General features: G+C 36.0%; 1 protein-coding gene across 1 annotated transcript in view; it reads right to left on the reverse strand.

Annotated features, from left to right (window-relative positions):
* The window catches only part of UPF2 (UPF2 regulator of nonsense mediated mRNA decay), a 53036-nt gene that overhangs the window by 24200 nt on the left and 8535 nt on the right, over positions 1-20301 (reverse strand). Inside the window, exons 4-11 of the mRNA XM_054287547.1 lie at positions 17401-17561; positions 16212-16409; positions 14816-14965; positions 14314-14417; positions 13909-13994; positions 7312-7420; positions 5822-5935; positions 4502-4618 (exon numbers count right to left, since the gene is read on the reverse strand). Coding sequence (XP_054143522.1) covers positions 4502-4618; positions 5822-5935; positions 7312-7420; positions 13909-13994; positions 14314-14417; positions 14816-14965; positions 16212-16409; positions 17401-17561 — 1039 coding nt within the window. The remainder of the gene's footprint in view (positions 1-4501; positions 4619-5821; positions 5936-7311; positions 7421-13908; positions 13995-14313; positions 14418-14815; positions 14966-16211; positions 16410-17400; positions 17562-20301) is intronic.

Consider the following 20301-nt stretch of genomic DNA (forward strand, 5'->3'; position numbering starts at 1 on the left):
TTACATCAGCATGTAACTCCAGAGAATTTTTGATGGTTTCATATTAATTACCAAAGGTTTAGACAATAAAATTTTCCTTATTCCATGCTCCATTAGTGCTGTTTACCCAAGCAGAATCAACTGCAAGAAAAACAATATGTACCATAAAGTAATGTTTCAGGAAAAATTAGACAAGTAAGACTTAGTACTAATTACTGTGCTTAATTGTCATGATTGTCCTGTTTTCCTCACAGAATAAAATCTTTTCTCCATACTTCACATGACATACGTAAGTTAAGGTTCATTTTGTGAGGTTTAAAAATTTCTTTTATCTAAAAAATTCTGTAAAAGCATGAAAAAAGCAGTTCTGATTTTTACAGTTGAGGATGAGCTTAATTCCATTATTAAATACTTTTTAGTATGCACCTGTGTAATTATATATATATATAGGTGTAATTCAGTAAGTGATCCTATATATTCTAAATCACTCTATGGTGGCTCATCAGGAAACTGGACCTGTGTAAACTTCATTGGCTGGTTACACAGTAACTTATAACTCCCAATAAACAAAATTAACATGTAAGAACTCTTTCACACACACAAATATTAGTACATCAATTCATGCAGTCCAATAAACCAACCAAGAGTTTAAACCTCCTTTGATTACTGGTGAGAAAGCACTATTTTTCATGCTCACTATTTTTCATGCTCACTATTTTTCATGCTCACTATTTTTCATGCTGGTGGCCTTTCCACTAAACCTGAACAATTGAAAATTTCTTTTATAAGGCAGACATTTCAGCTCAAATGAAATGTCAATGCACTCAAACAGCTCCATAACCCTGAGCTTCAGCTGCTAATTCAATGAGGAACAGCAGCTTTGTGTAACACAGTAACCCAACAAATAATCCAAGTTTCCTCCTGGATTTAGTCATCTATCACCAGGAAGGTCTCCATCTGACACCAAGCCTAAGGCATTTCATTCTTAACCTTTTCCACCACACAAATGGTCTTTCCTTTGATTCCCTGTGAGACTGTTCCTTTCCAAATGGGAAATTTCTGTCAGTAGCACATTTTCCTACAAGCACCCAACAGATGCACAAGCACATAACAACTGAGTACATAAATTGTTTTATGTGGGAAAAAACACTTAGAGTAGAAAATTCCCAAACTTTACCATGTCATCTATGTTAATGTTACCTTTGAAAATGTTTCACCTTTTCTAGATAGATCAAGGGAAAATAGACCTTTGCTGCCTTAAAAGCATTTATCATGCTATGCTATAAACTGAAAAATGAAATGGGTCAAGTGAAGCAGAACAGAGAAAATGGCAAAAGGGTTTGCAAGTAACATTTTAAACCCCCTAAACCTACAGAATTTGTGTATTTTCCTGTTACAAAAAGTTGTACATTATACTGTAAATAATAGTTTATAATTAAAATGTTTCTTCCCAGAAGAGACAATAGGCACTACCTGAAGTGTCAACACCACTGTAATTTATCGGGTTTTGAGCAGTCCTGAGTGTGTGTTCTAACTGTAAGTGGGTTGTATTAGTCTTAACCTCTACTTATTAAAATCTTCAGCATTTCAATAAACTGTTTCAGTCCTTTTTCAGCTAAGGCATCAGATGGACAGGCAGGAAAGAGAAATCCTAACACTACACTGTTTGTAGTGATAAAAACCTTGATGCAATTCAGAAGAAAAAAGCAAGACCTGTGGTCCAAAGTGCTTTAAGCCCATCAGCTACTTTGGGTCCTCATTTCTCTAGGCTAAAATGAAGAACTACACAGGTAAAGCACTAGATCTGAAGATTGGGTTTCTGTTTTTCCTTTGATAAAAACAGACCACAAACAACATTAAAGTATCCATGTTAAAATATTAAAACTGTTTGGGTTTTTCTTCTTGGTGAGTGGCACAATCTTTCCGTATGCAGCATATATTGCAGAAGCATTTCAAAAGAAAATGTGGTGACCATTAGGGAAAAAAAAAAAAGAAAAAATAACTGATTAAAACCTAAGCATCATGAGAATTCCAATTTTGGAAAGCATTTCAGCATAACTGACATTTCAACAGCAGATCATAGCAAGATACTGAAACTGTTCAGCTCCTGCTTCCCGTTAATACCTGCACTGCTCTGCCCTGCTACTTGTTCTGACAGTTCCAAATGGAAATTTTTCATTTCCTGGAAGCACATTATTGTTACAGTGAATTAACCCAGCTCTACATGAACTGCATTTACTTTGCCACAGCCTCTGCCTGTACAAACAACATCTCCCAGTTTTAACAGCACCAGTAAAAGCAGCCACACCAACGAGGAAGCCACTGTGTACCTTAAGTTCTGGATACTTACTAACACAAGTGGTCTGCCCCCGAAGCTTAAGACAATTGTCTAAGTTAAATGATTAAAAATGCATCAGGAACCTTTTCATATTCCTTCAGCCAGACCACAACAGTATAATACAAGAATTTGACATTTAAACTCAATTATGTTACAGAAACATAGATCAAGATGAAGCTGATCTTCCTTTCAAAGCTCCAATTCAAATGATCCAATTCAAGTAATTCATTTATCAATTGATCAATCCTAAAGCCAATCTAGTTTTACATTAGTATTTTAATTTCATAAAGGACACTGAATTTGAAAGATTTGCCAAGAAGACCATTACTAGAAATAAACATTGTCCTGATAAAAGAAGAATCTCTAAATAATCTGCAAAACATGAAGTAGTTCCACAAAACCAGGATATGATCACTAGAATAAGTTACTGAGAGCCACTAAATTTGCAATGCCCTTACAGAACACTTGACTTCTCAATAAGTAATTTTTCCTTAATTACTTTTAAAATCCATTCTTAACTATGACTTTCTTCTACACCAGGACAAAGCCACATTGTCTTTAATAGGAGATATGCAGCCTGTTTGGAATCTTATTACAAAATACATCATCAGCAGTAAAGATTAGAACCAATAATTATTTAGAGGATCAACAGGCCTTAATTCCACCCATAAGAGTAGATCAGCCTTACAATTGCTGAGATTTTTACCACAAGATTGTTATCAGCTTGCTTTGAGAGAAATCTTTTCCACAGTTCCTAACTTGTATCATAAGGTGATCCAATTTGTTTAAGACTATTTAAGTTAAAATTAATCTCTGCAGGCTTTTTAGGGGAATGTTAGAAAATGCAGTTATTAAGATGGATGCAGAATATAATTCTATTTAGCCTATTTTACATCTTAATAAATAGATAGTCCAAACTTATTTGCCATCTTTCACCTTCTCCTGGCTCCTCAATGAATAAGAAAAGACCACTTATCCAAAACCTTGTGAGGCTTTAAGCCTCAGTAATTCAAACAGTGTTTGTGGTTTGTCTTGCACTTCCCAGTTAAGCCATGTTTAGCATTCATCCAGCAGATTCCAGCAATCCAATCTAACAGTCAGCATTTTTATAATGCACAACACTAAAAGCAGTCAGTTACAAAAACCAGCTCTGCTATAAGTATTTAATTTTTCCTGACTTCTAAAACTTTTATTAACTGCCATAAAGTGACAGCAATGAGTAAAATGCCTTTTAAAGATAATGGAACTGAATTTTCAAGGGAAAAATCCTTGATTATGGAAAGGAATATATTTCACAATACAACACATCAGCTGGAAAACCTTTACAAAATTGAGATTCAAACCTTTCAAGATACAAAGCACACTGCTACAAAAAGCAAGACCCAAGGAACTGGCAGTTAATTTCCCCATCTCTTTCCTGTCATGACTGCACCACCTCAACAGATGTTCTGACATTCAAAGAGGTTCAGAAAAAAACAGGATTTTGTGGAAAAGAAATTGTACAACTATATATCCAAGTATGCAACTGCTTCTCCATTAACTAGAGCACAAGAAGAGAGACTACTGGTTTAAGGGAAAGTGAATCTGTCTTTGAAGATCCTCTTCAACCATGTCTGAGTCGGTGTCTTGCCTTGGACAGAGTTTTAGGAGTTTCTCTCCCAAGTCATTAAATACATTTTTTCAATTCTTGTTATTTTTAAGTCTTTGCCAGTACTTCTCCAGACTTACAGATCCCAATTCTATTCTTAATTCCCAATCTCTATTTCTAGGACTGCTTCTCTTAGTGCCTTCATAAACTTTTTTTTTTTTCACATTTAGAACCCCCCCCAGATCATTTTACAGGGCATAGAAACCATCTCTTGCACAAATGTCTTCACTTCCAGTTGAAATCATGTTTGCTTCTGTTTACTCCTATTTTTCCCCTCAAACACTATTTCAGGCATGTTCAAGTATAGCTACAATATTCTTTCAACCTCATCCTCTGGGTTTGCAGAGGATGAGGTTGCAGACTAGTTCAACAGCAACAGCTTTTTACTTCAGAAATTGAATTCCTTTTCTTACATTTTCTTTCAAGTCATGAAGAGGGTTTTAGGTCAACTGGAGCTCTAGAGAATAGTTTCAGAAAGATGTAATTTAAGTCAGAACATGACACCCTCCCCCTTAAGACAACAAGTTTTCTCTTACCAAAAGAACACTGGTTCTTAGGTGAGATTCTGGTGATCTGAAGAGGAATCTTCCACAGGTTTCCAGCAAGGTACATGCCATTTCAATATGGTGATGAGAGAAGTCTGACAGAAGCATCTGGAATGTATTTATATAAAAGCACAGCTAGTTAAACATCTTTTTCAGCTGCAGAAAACATGAAGTTGTATCTACCAGACTGGACACTATGCTGGGATACTAAATTCTTTATGGAAAAAATGTCAATGTATTTCACTGATCAGATGTGAGGATTGGCAAGGCCCTGGCACAGGTGCCCAAAGAAGTTGTAGATGCCCCATCCCTGAAATGTTCAAGGCCACTTGGATGGAATTCTGAGAAACCAAGTCATGGAGGCTGGAAATAGATGATCTTTAGGGTCCCATCCAACCCAAACCATTCTATGAATATTCAAAAGATTAATCTCATTTTAAAATTCTTATAAGAACAGGTTATGGACCCCAAATTCAGGCTTCAGAAGAACAGGATCTTTTGAAAGACCAGCATAAAAACTCTCCCCAAACTACCCAATAACACTGCACAAGGGCACAGCAACCTCAGAGCACACCTAACTGCACTGTTTGCAGTTAAGCAGTAACTATAATTAACACAGCTTTGCATTTTACAGCATTTTATACACAAGAGAGGTGAAATCATGAATGATTATGATTTCTTTAGGAACTCAACTTTGGTATCTAACAAGTCAATGAATAGAAACTATTCATATAGAAAGTGATGTTAAGCTGAGTCTCAAGCATCTTTTATTAAAGGCACTTTTATTTTTTAAAATCTATTTTTAATTTGGGACTTGACATCAAGGTTTGAATGTTTATCAGCATGCAAAGTGAGATGATGTGCCTACAGATTAATGCTTTACAGAAATGTTTTGCTCCTCAACAAATGGCATAAAAGCCTCTCCTTGCATCACTGAAATGCTTTTTGCCTCCTGTCCCTCTCCCTTACTGTTATTTTCTCCACAAAAACATTAATTAAAATCAACATTATGGAAGTTTTACAATGTACAGCAGATTAGTAAGTAGCAATGTCTGCCATACTTCCAAAGAAAATGATGAGCAGTTTGGTTATGTCCAAATGTAGAATTTTATTTTAATATATTCCTCCCATTAGAAGAGGTAAAACTGTCTAACTTCTACAGTGGCTATAAAAGTCTCCTCATACACAGCAGCCACAGGTTTAAAACATCCCATGCAATGAATTCAGGTATCAGCAGCAGGTAAGTAAGGGGAATAGGATGGGGACACACTGTCAGCACACACAGGAGTACAGGACTACCACAGCACCAACCTTTAAACAGTGCAGAGTATCATTTTTGGAGAACATCTTAAACTTGGTGAGCTCACCAATAAACCTCACAGTTTTATTCTTTGTTTCAATGTTGATCTGGTCCTTTTTTCTTACCTAAAAAACAACCAAAAATTGATGGTAGGCCCTCAAAAATACCCATTTCTTCTAAATTACTTTGATCTGAACATGCACAAAACACACCTGGGAATTCAGCAATGTTTGGTACCACTTTGGTTCCTCAAGCTCCACCTTTACTTCTCACTGGGTTTCTTAAAACCCTCCCTACAACCTTGTTTCTTCACAAGATTTTCAATTCTTTTCCCCATCTCCTTACCCCCCAAAACAATTAATTCCTCTAACATATCTATTCCTAATTACCCTAACATCCTCCTCCTTTGCCACAATGAAGCAGTGATAAAGAATTCTAGATTCTACATTTTCAGAATCAGTAAGAAGTCTCCATGTGAATAAGGCCACTTGTACTGTCCTCAAGGAAACATTAAAGATTGATAGGTTTTTAAGTCAGATTTAGTAATGTGCAGAGTTTTGAAATTACTGACATTCAGCATAAATTCAAGAACCAAACACAGATATATATCTATACCTAAATATAACCCACAAAATAGAAAATTTTATTTCCCCAACAGAAAGAGGTTTTTCTGAGAAAGTTAACATTGTTAAGATTCAAGCAAGTTTGAGCAAATTAGACACATTTTTAATGTCAATATTAGAAAAAAAATTGAAATCTGTGCCACAGAGCTCAGAAAATGGTGAAAGAATCACCAATGTGCACCATAACAAGTTTGGTTATAACACTTTAAAAGAAAGTGAAGGGAACAACACTGAAAAATACATTTGTGTGGAAAATTTTGATAGATGAAAATTTTAAAATCTAATTTTAATGAAATACTATATGATAACATTATGGATGATTATTATTATTATATGATATATTATTATATTATTATATAATAGAACAAGTATATACATAAATTATTATATTAATTAAATATATCATATAATAATTATTATATATTATTATTATATTATTATATGATGATAATATGGATGCCTCCAATAGTAGCCTTGTAGTGGGAAATTTTAGAATTGGCCAAGTCTCATTTTAAAAGCAAGTTATTAATTTACAGAAAACTCAACACAGATAAAGTAGAATATCTAATTTTTGTAACTTCTGTTGTAACTGTTGTACAGATCATTTACATAAATATGTAAATTTTATGCATTTTTGTACAAAATGCATTTTGTACATTTCCTAAGCATATAAGGAAAGTTGCAAAAACTTCTATTTTACAAAGACTTACAAAGTTACAAAACTTTCTCTTCTTTTTTCTAGAACTGCTGAGATAACAGAAGAATATTCACTGAATTTTAGAAGCGGTATCTACACAACAAAAAGTGTTTTTTCCCCGAAGGTCGACTTATGAGATTAATTGATGGTTTTAATAAAAATATAAATCACCAAAACATACATGGAACCTGAAATCCCCTTTCAGCATAGAACAGAGATCCTCTGCCACATCAGACATACAGGGATGCAGTGTGGCAACCAGTCTTGCATAAAATGGTAGCAAATCCAATCTGCAAACAAAGGAGAGGATAAAATAAAAAATTTACAGACAAAAAAGTATTTATGTGTACAAATATGGGTACCATTTCACTTGTGAAAAGAACCAATGCACTGACAGAACTACATACATGCAATTTTTTTGGCCCACTTCAGAATTCAGTATCATTTAAAAATAAAACAAGAAAGCAAACTCCCATATCCTGTTGGAATAATTCATAGTTCATTTCCTTTTTAACTCCTGCCCTAGGTAAAATGCTGAATACCATCAACTACAGAATTTCACCTTCAATAAATTACCAAACAGAAAGAAAATTCAGATCCATCTCAACATACAAAAAAGGTTCTTACAGAAAAGGCCATGGGTTATGGTAAGGTATTCATATTTTTTCTGAAAAGCAGCAGACATAACCAGGAAGACAGAGAATATCTTTACTTTTAAGGTGGAAAACTCCTAAATGAATAGTAGTTATTACATAAAACAAAGCTGAGCAGATGTGATGTGGCCACCCTTTCCCAAAAACTCTGCTAGCACTCCCACAAATGGTAATATTTCCAAGGTTTCAGTAGAATTTCCTTATTTCCTTCTCTCTTGCCTTAATTACATGCCTACACACACATTTCCTTTGCACATTTATGCAACCCAGCTGTGTATATATCAGTTTTAAATGCAGAGAAACCAACTGCACTCTGAGGCCTCATAATATCACTTAACAAGCTGAAGGAAGTATTTTCAGTTTATTTTCAGAATGTTAAGTTAATGCAGTAAACAGATGAACTCCAGAACAAGCCAAAGTAAGTGGAGAGGAACATCCTAAATTTGCATGCTTCTACTGAGAAATTGCCCGTAAGGGAAAAATGCATCTTGAATTTGCAGTTTATGAAGGATTAAGGTTTTCCCTAGTGCTCAGGAAAGGAAAACAAAAAGGAAAAATATGCTAACAAAAAAACAAAAACAAAAAAACAAATAAACAAAAAACCCAAACAACAAAACCAAACCAAACCAAACCAAAAAAATAAATCCAAAAGCAAAGCTGATACACAGAGCTTGTCCTGGCACAAAGCATCAAGACAAAAGCTCCAAAACAAAGCCATCACAACTGCCTCCTTTCTCCTTTTATGTCACTGGAGCCCATTTCCAAGACATTTAATACCCACTTACAGAAAAAGACATTTATGTATTTAAATTGTGGGTCAGAAGCATCAGAATTACTCCCCTCAAAAACATAACCAGGCAGGCTCCTGGTAACACACAAGCCTCTGGTGAAACATTGTGGGTATCTCAGTTACCTATTTAACAGCTTTTATCTCTTCTGTTAATCAATAACTGAAGCAGTATTTACATTTTTCAAGCTTGTTGGAACACACAGTCAAGGCTGACTACCCACAGCAAATTACTAGCATGTTATTAAGCATTCAGCCATTAACTTTGAGAGAAGTGAAAGTCTCACTATTTCACACACACCCACAAAAGCTAAACTAAGAGAGGACTGTGCTGAGCTAAGAGGGTAAATTTAACTGAGGGGATTTCTGTATGGCAACTCTTTTAAAACAAATATCAAAGTTTTATTCTGGTCTCAACAAGTACCAGCCTGCTGAGAGGTAATAATTTCATCTCTGTAAACTGAGTATACCTGGGGGAAAATAAAAGTCTTAGAGCACATTGTTGTTATTCCCTTGCAGGACACAAAAGGTTTCTTCATGAGGAAGCACACTAAGACTGGGTATTTCTAAATAGGTGAAATATAATAAGGAAAAGGCTTGGCTTAATTATGCTGAAATTGGCAACCAGAGATAGAGTTTGTTCCCTCTCAGGAGAGACAAAATTTCATGTTCAGCAGCGGAGACATTCCAGTACCAGTGGCACCATCTACTGGCACATGCAGAGCTTTGTTCCCTCCAAAAGCATTTCCTTCTCTTGAGCAGGGGGAAGAACTCAACTAAACCCCCTCAAACCCCACATTGCTTTCTCTTCCTGCTCTTCTGGCTATGAAGCAAGATCTGGCACCAGGGCTGGGTCAGTGACTCTCTGAAGTACCCTGAACATTCAGCATCACAGGAAAAAGCACCACTTGTGACCATTGTCATTTAGACCCCAAACCATGGACTGAAATCCAGTCAGCTCTGGGTCTCAGGCTCACATGAGCTACACTTCAGTAAAATATCTAAGAGCACATCTTTTTTCCACTATTTCAAATGTCAGTTTATTTTAAAAAGCCCAAACAAACAAAACCAATAATAAACAAACTTATCTCAAAGTCCTAACTGCAATCTCTTTAAAATGGATACATCCAAAATTTTATTCCCAGGAAGAGTGAAGGGGGCATTTTGTACATTTCCTAATTTCTGTGAATCTACAAGAAAGCCTAAAGAATGAAGCAATGGAGCCAGAACTGCTGCCTCACAAGCACAAGGATAATGGAAAAAAGCAGTGCCCTCACAGGGCCTGAACAGGTACCAGGTGCCACCCACACTGCTCAGGGGCAAGACAAGGATGATGTGGAATTGGAATGTTACCAGGGAAGCACTTTTGGCTTTTATTTCTGTGCCAGCACATAAAACTCCTTGATCTCAAGCATATCCCTCAATTTTATCCTCAACTGAAACAGGCCATGCAAACACTGATAAGTCAAGTTCAACTGAACAAAAAGAACCTTGCTACAGAGAAGCCTCAGGATGAAAAGCTGACAGGAAATACACAGGAAGCTTGCAGCTTTGGAATTAAAATGTGAACAACTATTTAACACTTAAGAAACAGCTAACTTCTGAATGAAGAACAACCAATAATAACATTAAAAACTTCCATGTCGAAAACAGATCTCTTGCTGCAGGTAAACTTGCAACAAAGACCACCATGGATGGGAACATCAAAAAATACCATAAACCACAACAGCCCCTATATACTGTATTAAAAGTAATAATAATTACTTAATATACATAGTAATTAGTAATAATAATTATAATGTATAATAATTATAATGTATATTTAGTAATAGTAATTACTAAATATACATTTATCTAGAATTGTTTAGAATTTAAAGCATAAGAAAAGATTTCAGACTTCTCACATTGAAGTAAAAGAAAATAATTTACAGAATTGTAGTATTCTGGTAAACCTAAATAATTCTGTGTACAGGAAGATAATTCAGCAAAGAACCACACAAAAAGGTCCCAAAGCTGTGAGCAGTATGGGTTAAATCACTGCCTGCAACCCTGGATTAACAGGCTAATATTTAGATTTAAATCAATCCTCCAATGCAAATGTGAAAGCCACTCTGGCATTGAAAAATCTTTTTAAAAGGCCTTCTGTTCTGTTGGGCTGGAGGTTCAAATCACAGCTGAAAATGTAAATGTGATCCATTCATCAGCATTCAACAGAGCAGGGCAAGGATGCATTCTAACACTGATTTACAGTGAGTTGAGGAAGAAACGGCCTTTTTTGTCAAATTAGGTTTTCTGTCCTGAAGAATCCTGATTTGTCCCAATCTATCCAACCCTAGTGGCAGCAAGAAAGCTCCCTGGCAACACTACATAATGACTTTGATTTCACAGTGTCTGTTTTACACATCAAACAAAAAACCAGTTTTACATTTTCCTGATGAAACTGTGGTGCCTGCACATTTCCCAAAAGTGATCTCAGGAGAAGAAAGAGAACTTATTCTGTCATTGAAATACCTCATTGTGGCTGCAAATAAAGCAGCTAAACTTAAACAGCATTAACTGATATGCTTGGGAACTAAATGCTTTTTGAAAACATGCTGCTCTATCTGCATCCTCAAGGACACTGCTCCTCTGAAGCTTTCACAAAAAACCCTCCTCAAAAACATCAGCACAACAAGCACTCCTCTCCCACAGTATCCCTAAGAGATGTTGCAAAAATTCTTGGAGTAGTAAAAACAAGTATGGAACAACAATAATGGAAGGTAAAGCCATATCACTATGGCTCAGTGAAGTGATACCCTGAGCAAAATCATCATTAATGCGCAGAACACAAAGCCTCAAAGCAGTGTGACACAGAATATACAGAATTTTCTACAGCAGAAAGGATTATGAATGTTGGTTTGAAGGCAGAGCAGAACTGCTCTTTTACCAACTGCAGCAATACAGTTTACTTAAATATTGGGGTAGGCTGCCCTTTCAAATTGTCTGCATTTATGGGCAGCTCAGCTGGTATTCACAATCCAGCTCTTGTGCTCAGAACAAGCAGCTCAGTCAACATCCTGCTCCTTCAGCTGAGTAGCCCAGAGATGGGCTCACCAATGCAGGCCCACACTGAACTTAAGATCTTGAAAGAATGAGGGTACCTTGAGTATTTATTAGTCAAGTAGGTCCCGGAGCAGACAGCAGGAAAAGGAATTAAAAAATAATTAAATGGTAGTACTTGTTAATATTAGGAATAATATGTAAATAAAATAGTCATATTTATTTATTCATTATTATTATTTATTTATTCATATTTATACCTAAATCTATACCTAATACCTAAATAAATAATTCATATTTATAATAAAAAGACCAGCAGAGAGAAGATTACTGAGCCATTCACTTCAGTGTTAGTTCCAGCTACTGGAGACCAGAACCATCACAACAGCAGCAGCTCCTCAAGGCTATCTCACTATCCTTCTCTATTGAGGTCTATGAGAAAAGTTAATATTTTAAAATTATTTTTACTTTTAATACAAATCTGCAGGGCAATGGAATTACCACTGGGAAGATGACAAATCAATGGCAATGAGGAAACTGTGTATGCTTCTAGGAGTTTATTAACTCTGTTCACAGCACAGCCTGATCACAGACACATTTTTTAACAGTGCAATATATCAGGAATTTAACTTTTGCTTTCATGCCATCTATGAAATCACACTGCTGAATTTACAAGCCTTATCATGCTGCTCCTGTTTGAAAGTACCTCCTCTCACTGTGCACATCTCCCAGTTCCTTCAGATCACTGTCACACAGCACAATTTAGCAGATTATGCAAAGAGAAAAAAGGATTTTCAAAGAGTTTCCAAGAGTTAATAATCAATTTCAGCAATCTGGAAGCTACAGCACCAGGAAACAATACAGGACAGTGGTACAAACATTAATGTAATGTTTGTCACAGACCAGCCAAAAAGCCACTTCCATTTTACAAGTATGGGAAGGTCTCTATTATGGCAGAGCTGAAGGCACAAGTCTAAGTGCTCCTGCTGATTTTCTTTACTGTAAATGTCCTAAGCTGTGAAAAAGAAATTCTGCTCACATTGTGTTTTGATGCATTTCATGATTACCAGCAGGCTGATAAACAGAAATGTTCCTTCCCCTGCTACCTACATTTGGGCTGAAGAGCACCTTGTTGCATCTAACACAGAAGATAATCAGTTGACTGCCCCTCTGTCATTAATTAATTAATGTGTTAGGCACAATCAGGCCTCTATCAAAATCTCCAAACACTGAGGTCAAACCTGTAAATTTTAGAGGCAAAAACACACAAGAGAATGAAAGATCATGTGCACTGCTTCACCATGGAGCCAGGTTAATGCCTCAGTCAGCAAACAAACCATTGCTTTGCACACAGCTACAGAACTGAGTTATTAGCACAGCAGATGCTTATTTCAGATGGGATGCAGAAATGGGCTGAATTAGGGTTGAAAACAGCACAAGCAGTGATTAAACAAAGCACCAACTCTGGTTGTTCAAAGCCAGTCTACACAAGTGTTGAGACAAAACAGATACTCAAGCTATTCTTTAGCAAGAATTCCAAGATGATCATGTTCACTTCATGTTAAATTCAGCATCAAAACAGCTCATCATGAGAAACAGGGCAAGGTGAAGCAAGAAAAGCAACTTCTTCATGATTTCACCTATTTAAGGCTCAAGTTCACAGAGAACAGAGAAATATATTATTCCTCCAATAAATTCCATGTTTTTATTTGAATATTTGCAAACATTTTTGGAAGGAGGGCTCTTCCTGTAAGTGCAGGAAATCTGCTTACACAGAGACAAGGAAAACAGCAACAGCTTTACACAGGCAGATGTGCACAGACAAAAGAGGCTCAACGTGCCTGGCCTAGAACTGGCAGAAGGCACAAGGCTGTTACAATGGCCATGTACTGCATTAGAATTAACACATCACAGGAAATCCTCCTTCAAACTATACTGTGCTCTAAGTGTCCACAGGCTCTAAAATAAAGTGCAAGTTGTCCTGAATAAAATAAAACCTCCCTTTTTGGTATCAGGTAGGTTTTGCTGTTACTTTCACAGTTTTCACAATAATGAAAAGAGATCTGCTGTAAACACCAAGTATTAGAAAAAAAATTCCTTATTAAAAACTTTAATTTTTTACAATTGATCATGGTGTGGATCATTGAGTCTAAATACTTTGGTGCTTCAGTATAAGCCACTCCAAAAGTGCAGATCAGGAATAAACAAATGGAATATACACTGGTTTTAAAAAATACATGCAACATGCTAAATTAAATAATTAATGGGCGGATCCAGCTTGGTCCCCTTCTGTTCTTACCTTTGTCTAGGAACTATGAAAAGTGCTCGTACCAGTTTTCTTCTGTTGGCTTTTGTATTCATATTCATGCAAAAATCCATTGCTGCCTATAAAGAGCAGAGTTATTGCAATGCTTCACTATAATGCAGTGGGTTTTCAAGAAAGCAACAGAAAATGGTGTTTAAACACAGCTTTTACAGAGTTATTCCTACTACATACAGCTGCTGTAAAAATAACCATAAAGAAAAATCTTCAGTTTTGGCTAGAACTGGCATAGTCAGAAAACATGTCCACTGAGAGGAATACAGACTGATTAAAAACTAATTCAGCTTCTGTCAGACTCTAAAGCTTGAAATCTTTATTTTCTATCTGATTTTTTTTTATTATGGCTTTTAAGAGTGCAAAAAACTGAAACTATGACTGTACCTTGTCTATGAGGTCTCTGTTGACACAATTTGGAAGCTGCTGAAGAAAAGCATCTACTATGAGTTTTAAATGAGATCCAGTACTGGCTTCTTCATCTTCTTGCTCTAACAGAGGGAAATAAACAAGCAGCAGACATCTTTAAGCTCTGAAATATAATAATTTACCAACACATTCCCCAAAAGATGCATTTATAATGTTTAGTTGTTAAGTATTAATTCCTCTTTGTAGCCACTCTTCAGACAACTGCCTTTACATTTGCTTACTTTTAAAAGCTGTGTGAAGGAATTGGTAACTTTCACTACATAAACATCTTTAAAATAATTTTCACTTTTATCTGAATGACTTGCTAGAAGAACATTTATCACAATCCTAGCAGTTTCTAGCTGCTAGTTTCATAAATAAATAAATTGCCCCGAATGCACTCAACAAATCCACAAGCCAAAACAACCAAGTTAAAAAACAAAACACAAAGAAAAAAATTCTTAAAACCAATTCTTTTTACCTTGCTCATCAAGAAGCTTCTTTGTAAGATCTTCTGCCTCATCTCCACAGTCCAACTCCAGTGCATCATCATTAATATCCAGGTTCTCCAGCTCCAATTCCAGATCCTCATTCCCAGCTGCTTCCTTATTATCTTTGGCATCTTTTGAATCTATTTACAAGTTAAGTAAAAATACCAAATAAATGCTAACAAACTGTTAAATACACACAGTCATTGTTACAACATAGGAAGATTAATGCTGCTAAACCTACATCTCTACTGTCTTAATGCAAAATCTTTTACATAGATGAAGAAAAAAAAGGAAAAAACAGAACTGGAGGAAGGTGTTGATCAAATAACATGCTGTATAAAAGGCCAAATAAAGATTATCAGTTTCCTTGAACACAATATCTGAATCTGAAAGATTCAGAAAAGAGTAGTTAATATTTTTCTTGGACCACAATACTGGTCCAACACTGAGCATTTTTCCAAGAGATTACAATCTACAGAATTTTACTGTTTTTCCAGGCCTCCTTCCAATTGCATTTGCAGACTCTGCTTCATTTAAAAAAAATAAATTTCAAGGTAGAGAACCTTATTAAAATTCTAAAATTTTTCAAAGCCATGTGTGACAACTTCTAAACAGTGCGCACACCATATGGAAATACAGACTCACAAACAAGTAACATGTTCAGAATCACAGACAAAACTAGTCTGAAATGGACTTAGGTGATGTCTCCAGTTCAACCTTTTGGCCAAAGTGGATGAACAATATTCACACCAGATTTCTCAGGTATTTTTCCACTTGTTTTAAAACAGACAGAGACTCAAGTCTCCCTGGGCAAGCTGCTGCAATATCTAAAGATCCTTACAGGGAAATGTCAGAATTCTCCAATCGCGCATCCTGTGTTACACACAGAGCCAGGGATGGTGACTTTTTATCCCACTGCACCTGAAGTCTGCACATGCCTGGTTGTGAACTGAGAGCTGTGCCAGAAGTGAGGAACCACCCAGGTCTTCTAATCCAGTGAAATTTTATGCTGACAATGTCACCTAGCATTAATAATTGAATAAGAAAATAACAGTGAAAAAAACCCCAAACACTAACAAAAGGGAAAACTGCAAAAAAGGGAAAACTCTTCCCATTTCTCACAGAGAAGTTGGTATTTACTCACACTGGTTATCCTTCAATTACCTGAAATTTACAATTCTAACAAAATTAAAATCAATTTACTTTCTTCTTCCTTAATAACCAGATGTAATCCCTATCCTACCTTGTTTATTCCCTAAAAATTCATCCAAACTGGTGTACTGTCCTGATAACACAAATTATTTTATTAGACTCATTCCTTCCATCAAGTTTGTTTATCTGTTGGACAAGATATGTTGAATAAAATAACTCATCTAAACATCCTACCTCTTGATTCATCTTTGCTGGAATCCTTGTTCTGGGAATATTTTTCATTATCTTTAAACAAAATTGCTGGTACAAAAGCCTTCAAGTCAATGAGATTCTCATAGAAGTTTCTAGCATCTTCATCTTCCCAGATACCCCCCTCCAGGTCATACTCTCCAGGCTTTCCTGGTGTGAAAATATCAATACCAGGTCCATGTTCTGCAAAAGTAGTGAAAACATCACAAAGTTATTTACACAAATTTACAATCTTTCATGGGGAAGCACCTTTAAGAGTCCTTTTAGGAAAGTGTTAAACAACTTATTATTACTTCTGTTTTCACCTGAATATTTCAATGCATAATTTAAAGTGGTTTTAACAATTCAAGCTTAGTATTAGACATAGCAAGAAATTATCTTAAAATCATAAATTTCATTTTGATTAAAAATACAGACAGAATCAGAGGAGGTCAAATTAAGAAAAACTAACAGCACATTATGTGGTATTAGAAAGTTGTACCAGACTTTAATACATTAGCATTAAAAGTAATCACTTGGAGTATGATGAACTGTATGTGCCCCACTGAGTTTTAGGCATGAAGTTTTAAAAGAACAATTTAATACTTAAAGGCATTAAAAAATACAGCTTTTTAAACTTCAACATAATTTAAAGCAAAAGATAGTCATGATTTCAACAACATCTCAATGAATCTTACAGTGTACATTTTTTTTAAGGCATTGAAAGCTGCACTCCTGCTCAGGGGGCCAGACAGCCACACCTGGTGACTTATCTGGCTTATCAATATGTTCCTGCCCACAACAGACTTCAAATGTATTTTTTAACAGTGTCAGCTTTTAAAACTCTGACACAGTTTTTAAATACTAAAACCTGCATAATAGTAAAGGAAAGGATCAGGTTAAAAACCTTTCTAATTTTCCATTTATTACTCTATCCCCAGAAACAAACCTAAAGCGTTATTATTTAGGTTTCCATAACTACACAATACACAATAGTTATGGTTACATACTAGGCATAATTACTTTAATTTTAAAAAATAAATGTATTATTCATTAGCTGATAACCTTTAGGAGGAAAGGCTGAATGAAATGAAACCAAGAGAAGGAACACATTGCTAAGAGGGTTTGGTTCATTTTTCCACCACATCCAAGCTGAGTCCAGGGTTCTGCTGACCTGCTTTAGAATCTGCCTTACCCTCAGGTGTTGGCTTCTCCTGGGGGAGGTCAGGCATGTTCTCATCCAGAAGATCAGCCAGAGATTGAGAACTTGCCAGCAGCTTCTGATAGGACATTGCAAATTCCTCATACTGCTTGTGTCGATCCTCACTCAGCTCTCCCTTGGAGTGGAGAATGCGCCTGCAAAACCCAAACTGACAGTCAGAACACCTTCCCTTCAAACACACCTGAGCTATGCTGAACCATCAAAATTCCTCTCAGCAAAGCTGCCCTGCCCTCTCTGAGGGACTGTAACAATCCCAGTTTAGACTGAAATGGCAAACATTTAAGTGACACTATTATCTTTCCAAACCACACTGAATTTCCAACTTCAGTGCTGGAAATTGAAAGAGAAAGGCTCACTTACTCTTTGCCACAATTAGGCTGTAAAAGTCCTAAAAATACTTACATAGTAAATTAAAATATTCAACTTTATCAATAAGCTAGAAAAAAGTTGCTTTGCACCTGTAACAATTCATTTCTACACTGTTTAAATGATTACATGAACTATTGTCACCAGGAGGGGCAAAACATTTGCAAGCAGCCCACTGACTTTCCAACAAAAGAAGTTATTTCAAAGCTATCAGTCCAAATTATGAGCAGCTATATTTGTTTCTTCAGGTGCTCTTTGTTTTCTTTTACAAAACTATTCATACTTGTTTCAAATAATAATTTTTAACATTGAAGTCTGTTGGCAAAAGTAACTTGCACCTGAAGGAACTTGATCACTGCTCACAAGTGCTGGAACCACTGACCAAGCACCCTGCACTGAGATGGAAACATCAGAAACCTGAAAAAAGGTGCAAATGGCACAATTCCCAAAGCAGGTTGTATCATTACATTATCATCTGTAGGATTCCAATCTGTAGGATTTTATTATGCAATAGGCAAACAGTCACAGTCTTGCCAAACATTTTGTGGCAGAAGAATTCTGAAATAGTTAAGGCAATGTAAGTTGAGGGATATCAGTCTTTTTGTTCCAGATTAATTGTAAAACAAAAGTCTTTGTGTACACATTTACAGGGTGAGCAACAAAATCCCTTATCCCTGCTCAGAACTAAAAGTGGACACAGGTGTCTGACAAGAGAGCAAGAAGCATTAGTGCTGGCAAAAGTTCTATTTCTCTGACAAAACACACTTATTTAACATGTATTGCCTGCTCCTGCAAAGTACAGCAAAGAAAAATTACCAAATTAAATAACCACTGAGTATTTGTGAAGTGCAGCAGTTCAGTCTGGATTCAGGAAACACATTGAGTGTCAATTCACAGCTTTTCCATGGAGACTGTTGTCTATTGCACACATATTTTAAACCAGCAGCTTTATAAACACGAGCATTGAAGCTCTCTGCTATTATTAAAAAGAAAAAAAGCAAAGTGCTGTAACAATAGTACAAGACTTTCAGTTCTCAATTTCAGTTTCCAGAAGACAAGTGTTAACAAATTCAAAGCAGTTAAAGCAAAAGAAGCAAATTAAAAGCATGGTTCACCTGTGAATACAATTACAAGTACAGCACATAGTACTTGTCTCACTTTATGTCTCCTCAAAGCACAAGGCAAGTCCAGCACATCTTAAAAACATCCTTAATTTAGACAAGAGAAGTTTCTTCCATAGCTAACACTTATTTTTGAAAATTCCCTTCAGAATATGGGAATCAAGGAGTTTCCTTCCAATGACACAGCCTGACAAGTTTTGTTGTGCCCTCAGCTGTGTAACCAAACAACCACCAGGTTCTGTTATATAAAAGTCAAAGCATAACTCAAGGTACTTTTCCTGACCATCCACTTAACCAGCAACACTTGAGTCCGCTTTAATTTTACCTAAATGATTTCACAGGTAACACAGCACTAAAGCACTGTTAATTTAGCACAGTAATTTTCAATTAATTCAACCAAACTGTACAAGCTAAATCATTTCACAGTCATTCTCCTGATAGAGATAAGTGGATGAGTTATTTACCTGACAAAATATCATAACCTTAACATGTGACACAGCTAATGCACAAAGGGAACACTTCACTCCCTGCTCACTTCATTGATTGTGGAATAACACTGTGAATAAAAACTACAGCAAAATGGATCAGATTTTCAATGCACAGAGAATTGCTTTATCCAATAGGATTATTGGGGTTTTTAAAAATAAAACTAAACCAACCTAACCAAGCAAAAACACCACAAAAACTACACCCATAAAAAAATCCAAAAGCAAGTAAGGAATCAAGTGCACAATCACTTTCCCCAAATCCACAGTTCAGGAAGATTTCTGTAATACTTATACACTTCTTCCTTGCCAAATCTCTGTCTTGCCCTCCTCACACCCTGCACTTCCCTAGCAAGCAAATGCCACAAATCTGTTACAGATGTTGTAAACAAATAAAATCTGCTAGGAAAGATTTTGATGCCTTATTTAACAAAACTTATTCCTCCTTATTAAGGAATTAAAATAGACACCTCAAGCTTCAGAGAGAGAAATAAAGGAGTTCTCTTAATCCAGTGATAAATGACAGCTCTTCACACTCCTTCCCCAAAACAGAGCCTTGCACCCAAGCTGACAGGGAGGGATAATTCAATGACAAGGTGCTCAAAGAGGTCCCTCCTCTGCCCTTGTCTGATCCACTCAGAGCAGGCTCAGTAATGAGGGCAGACCAGGCTCTGTCCACCCATTTTTATGCAGTTGTACAAGTAAATATTAAAGTATATTTCCTTCTCCCAGATAATTTATATTCTTTCTGCTTCTTGCTTTCTTAACATATTTTATACCTCTCAGAAATTTTTTTCACTCTATTTTCTATCATGCAGACTTTGTAACACTCACTCATTGAAACACCAGCCAGAACCAATGTGCACAGAACTAATGATAATTGTGAAAATACAAAGGTTCAT

Source organism: Melozone crissalis, unplaced genomic scaffold (genome assembly GCF_028551555.1).
Source record: "Melozone crissalis strain CALT ecotype California unplaced genomic scaffold, PUWL_Pcris_2 ptg000059l_1, whole genome shotgun sequence".
Classification (NCBI taxonomy): Eukaryota; Metazoa; Chordata; class Aves; order Passeriformes; family Passerellidae; genus Melozone; species Melozone crissalis.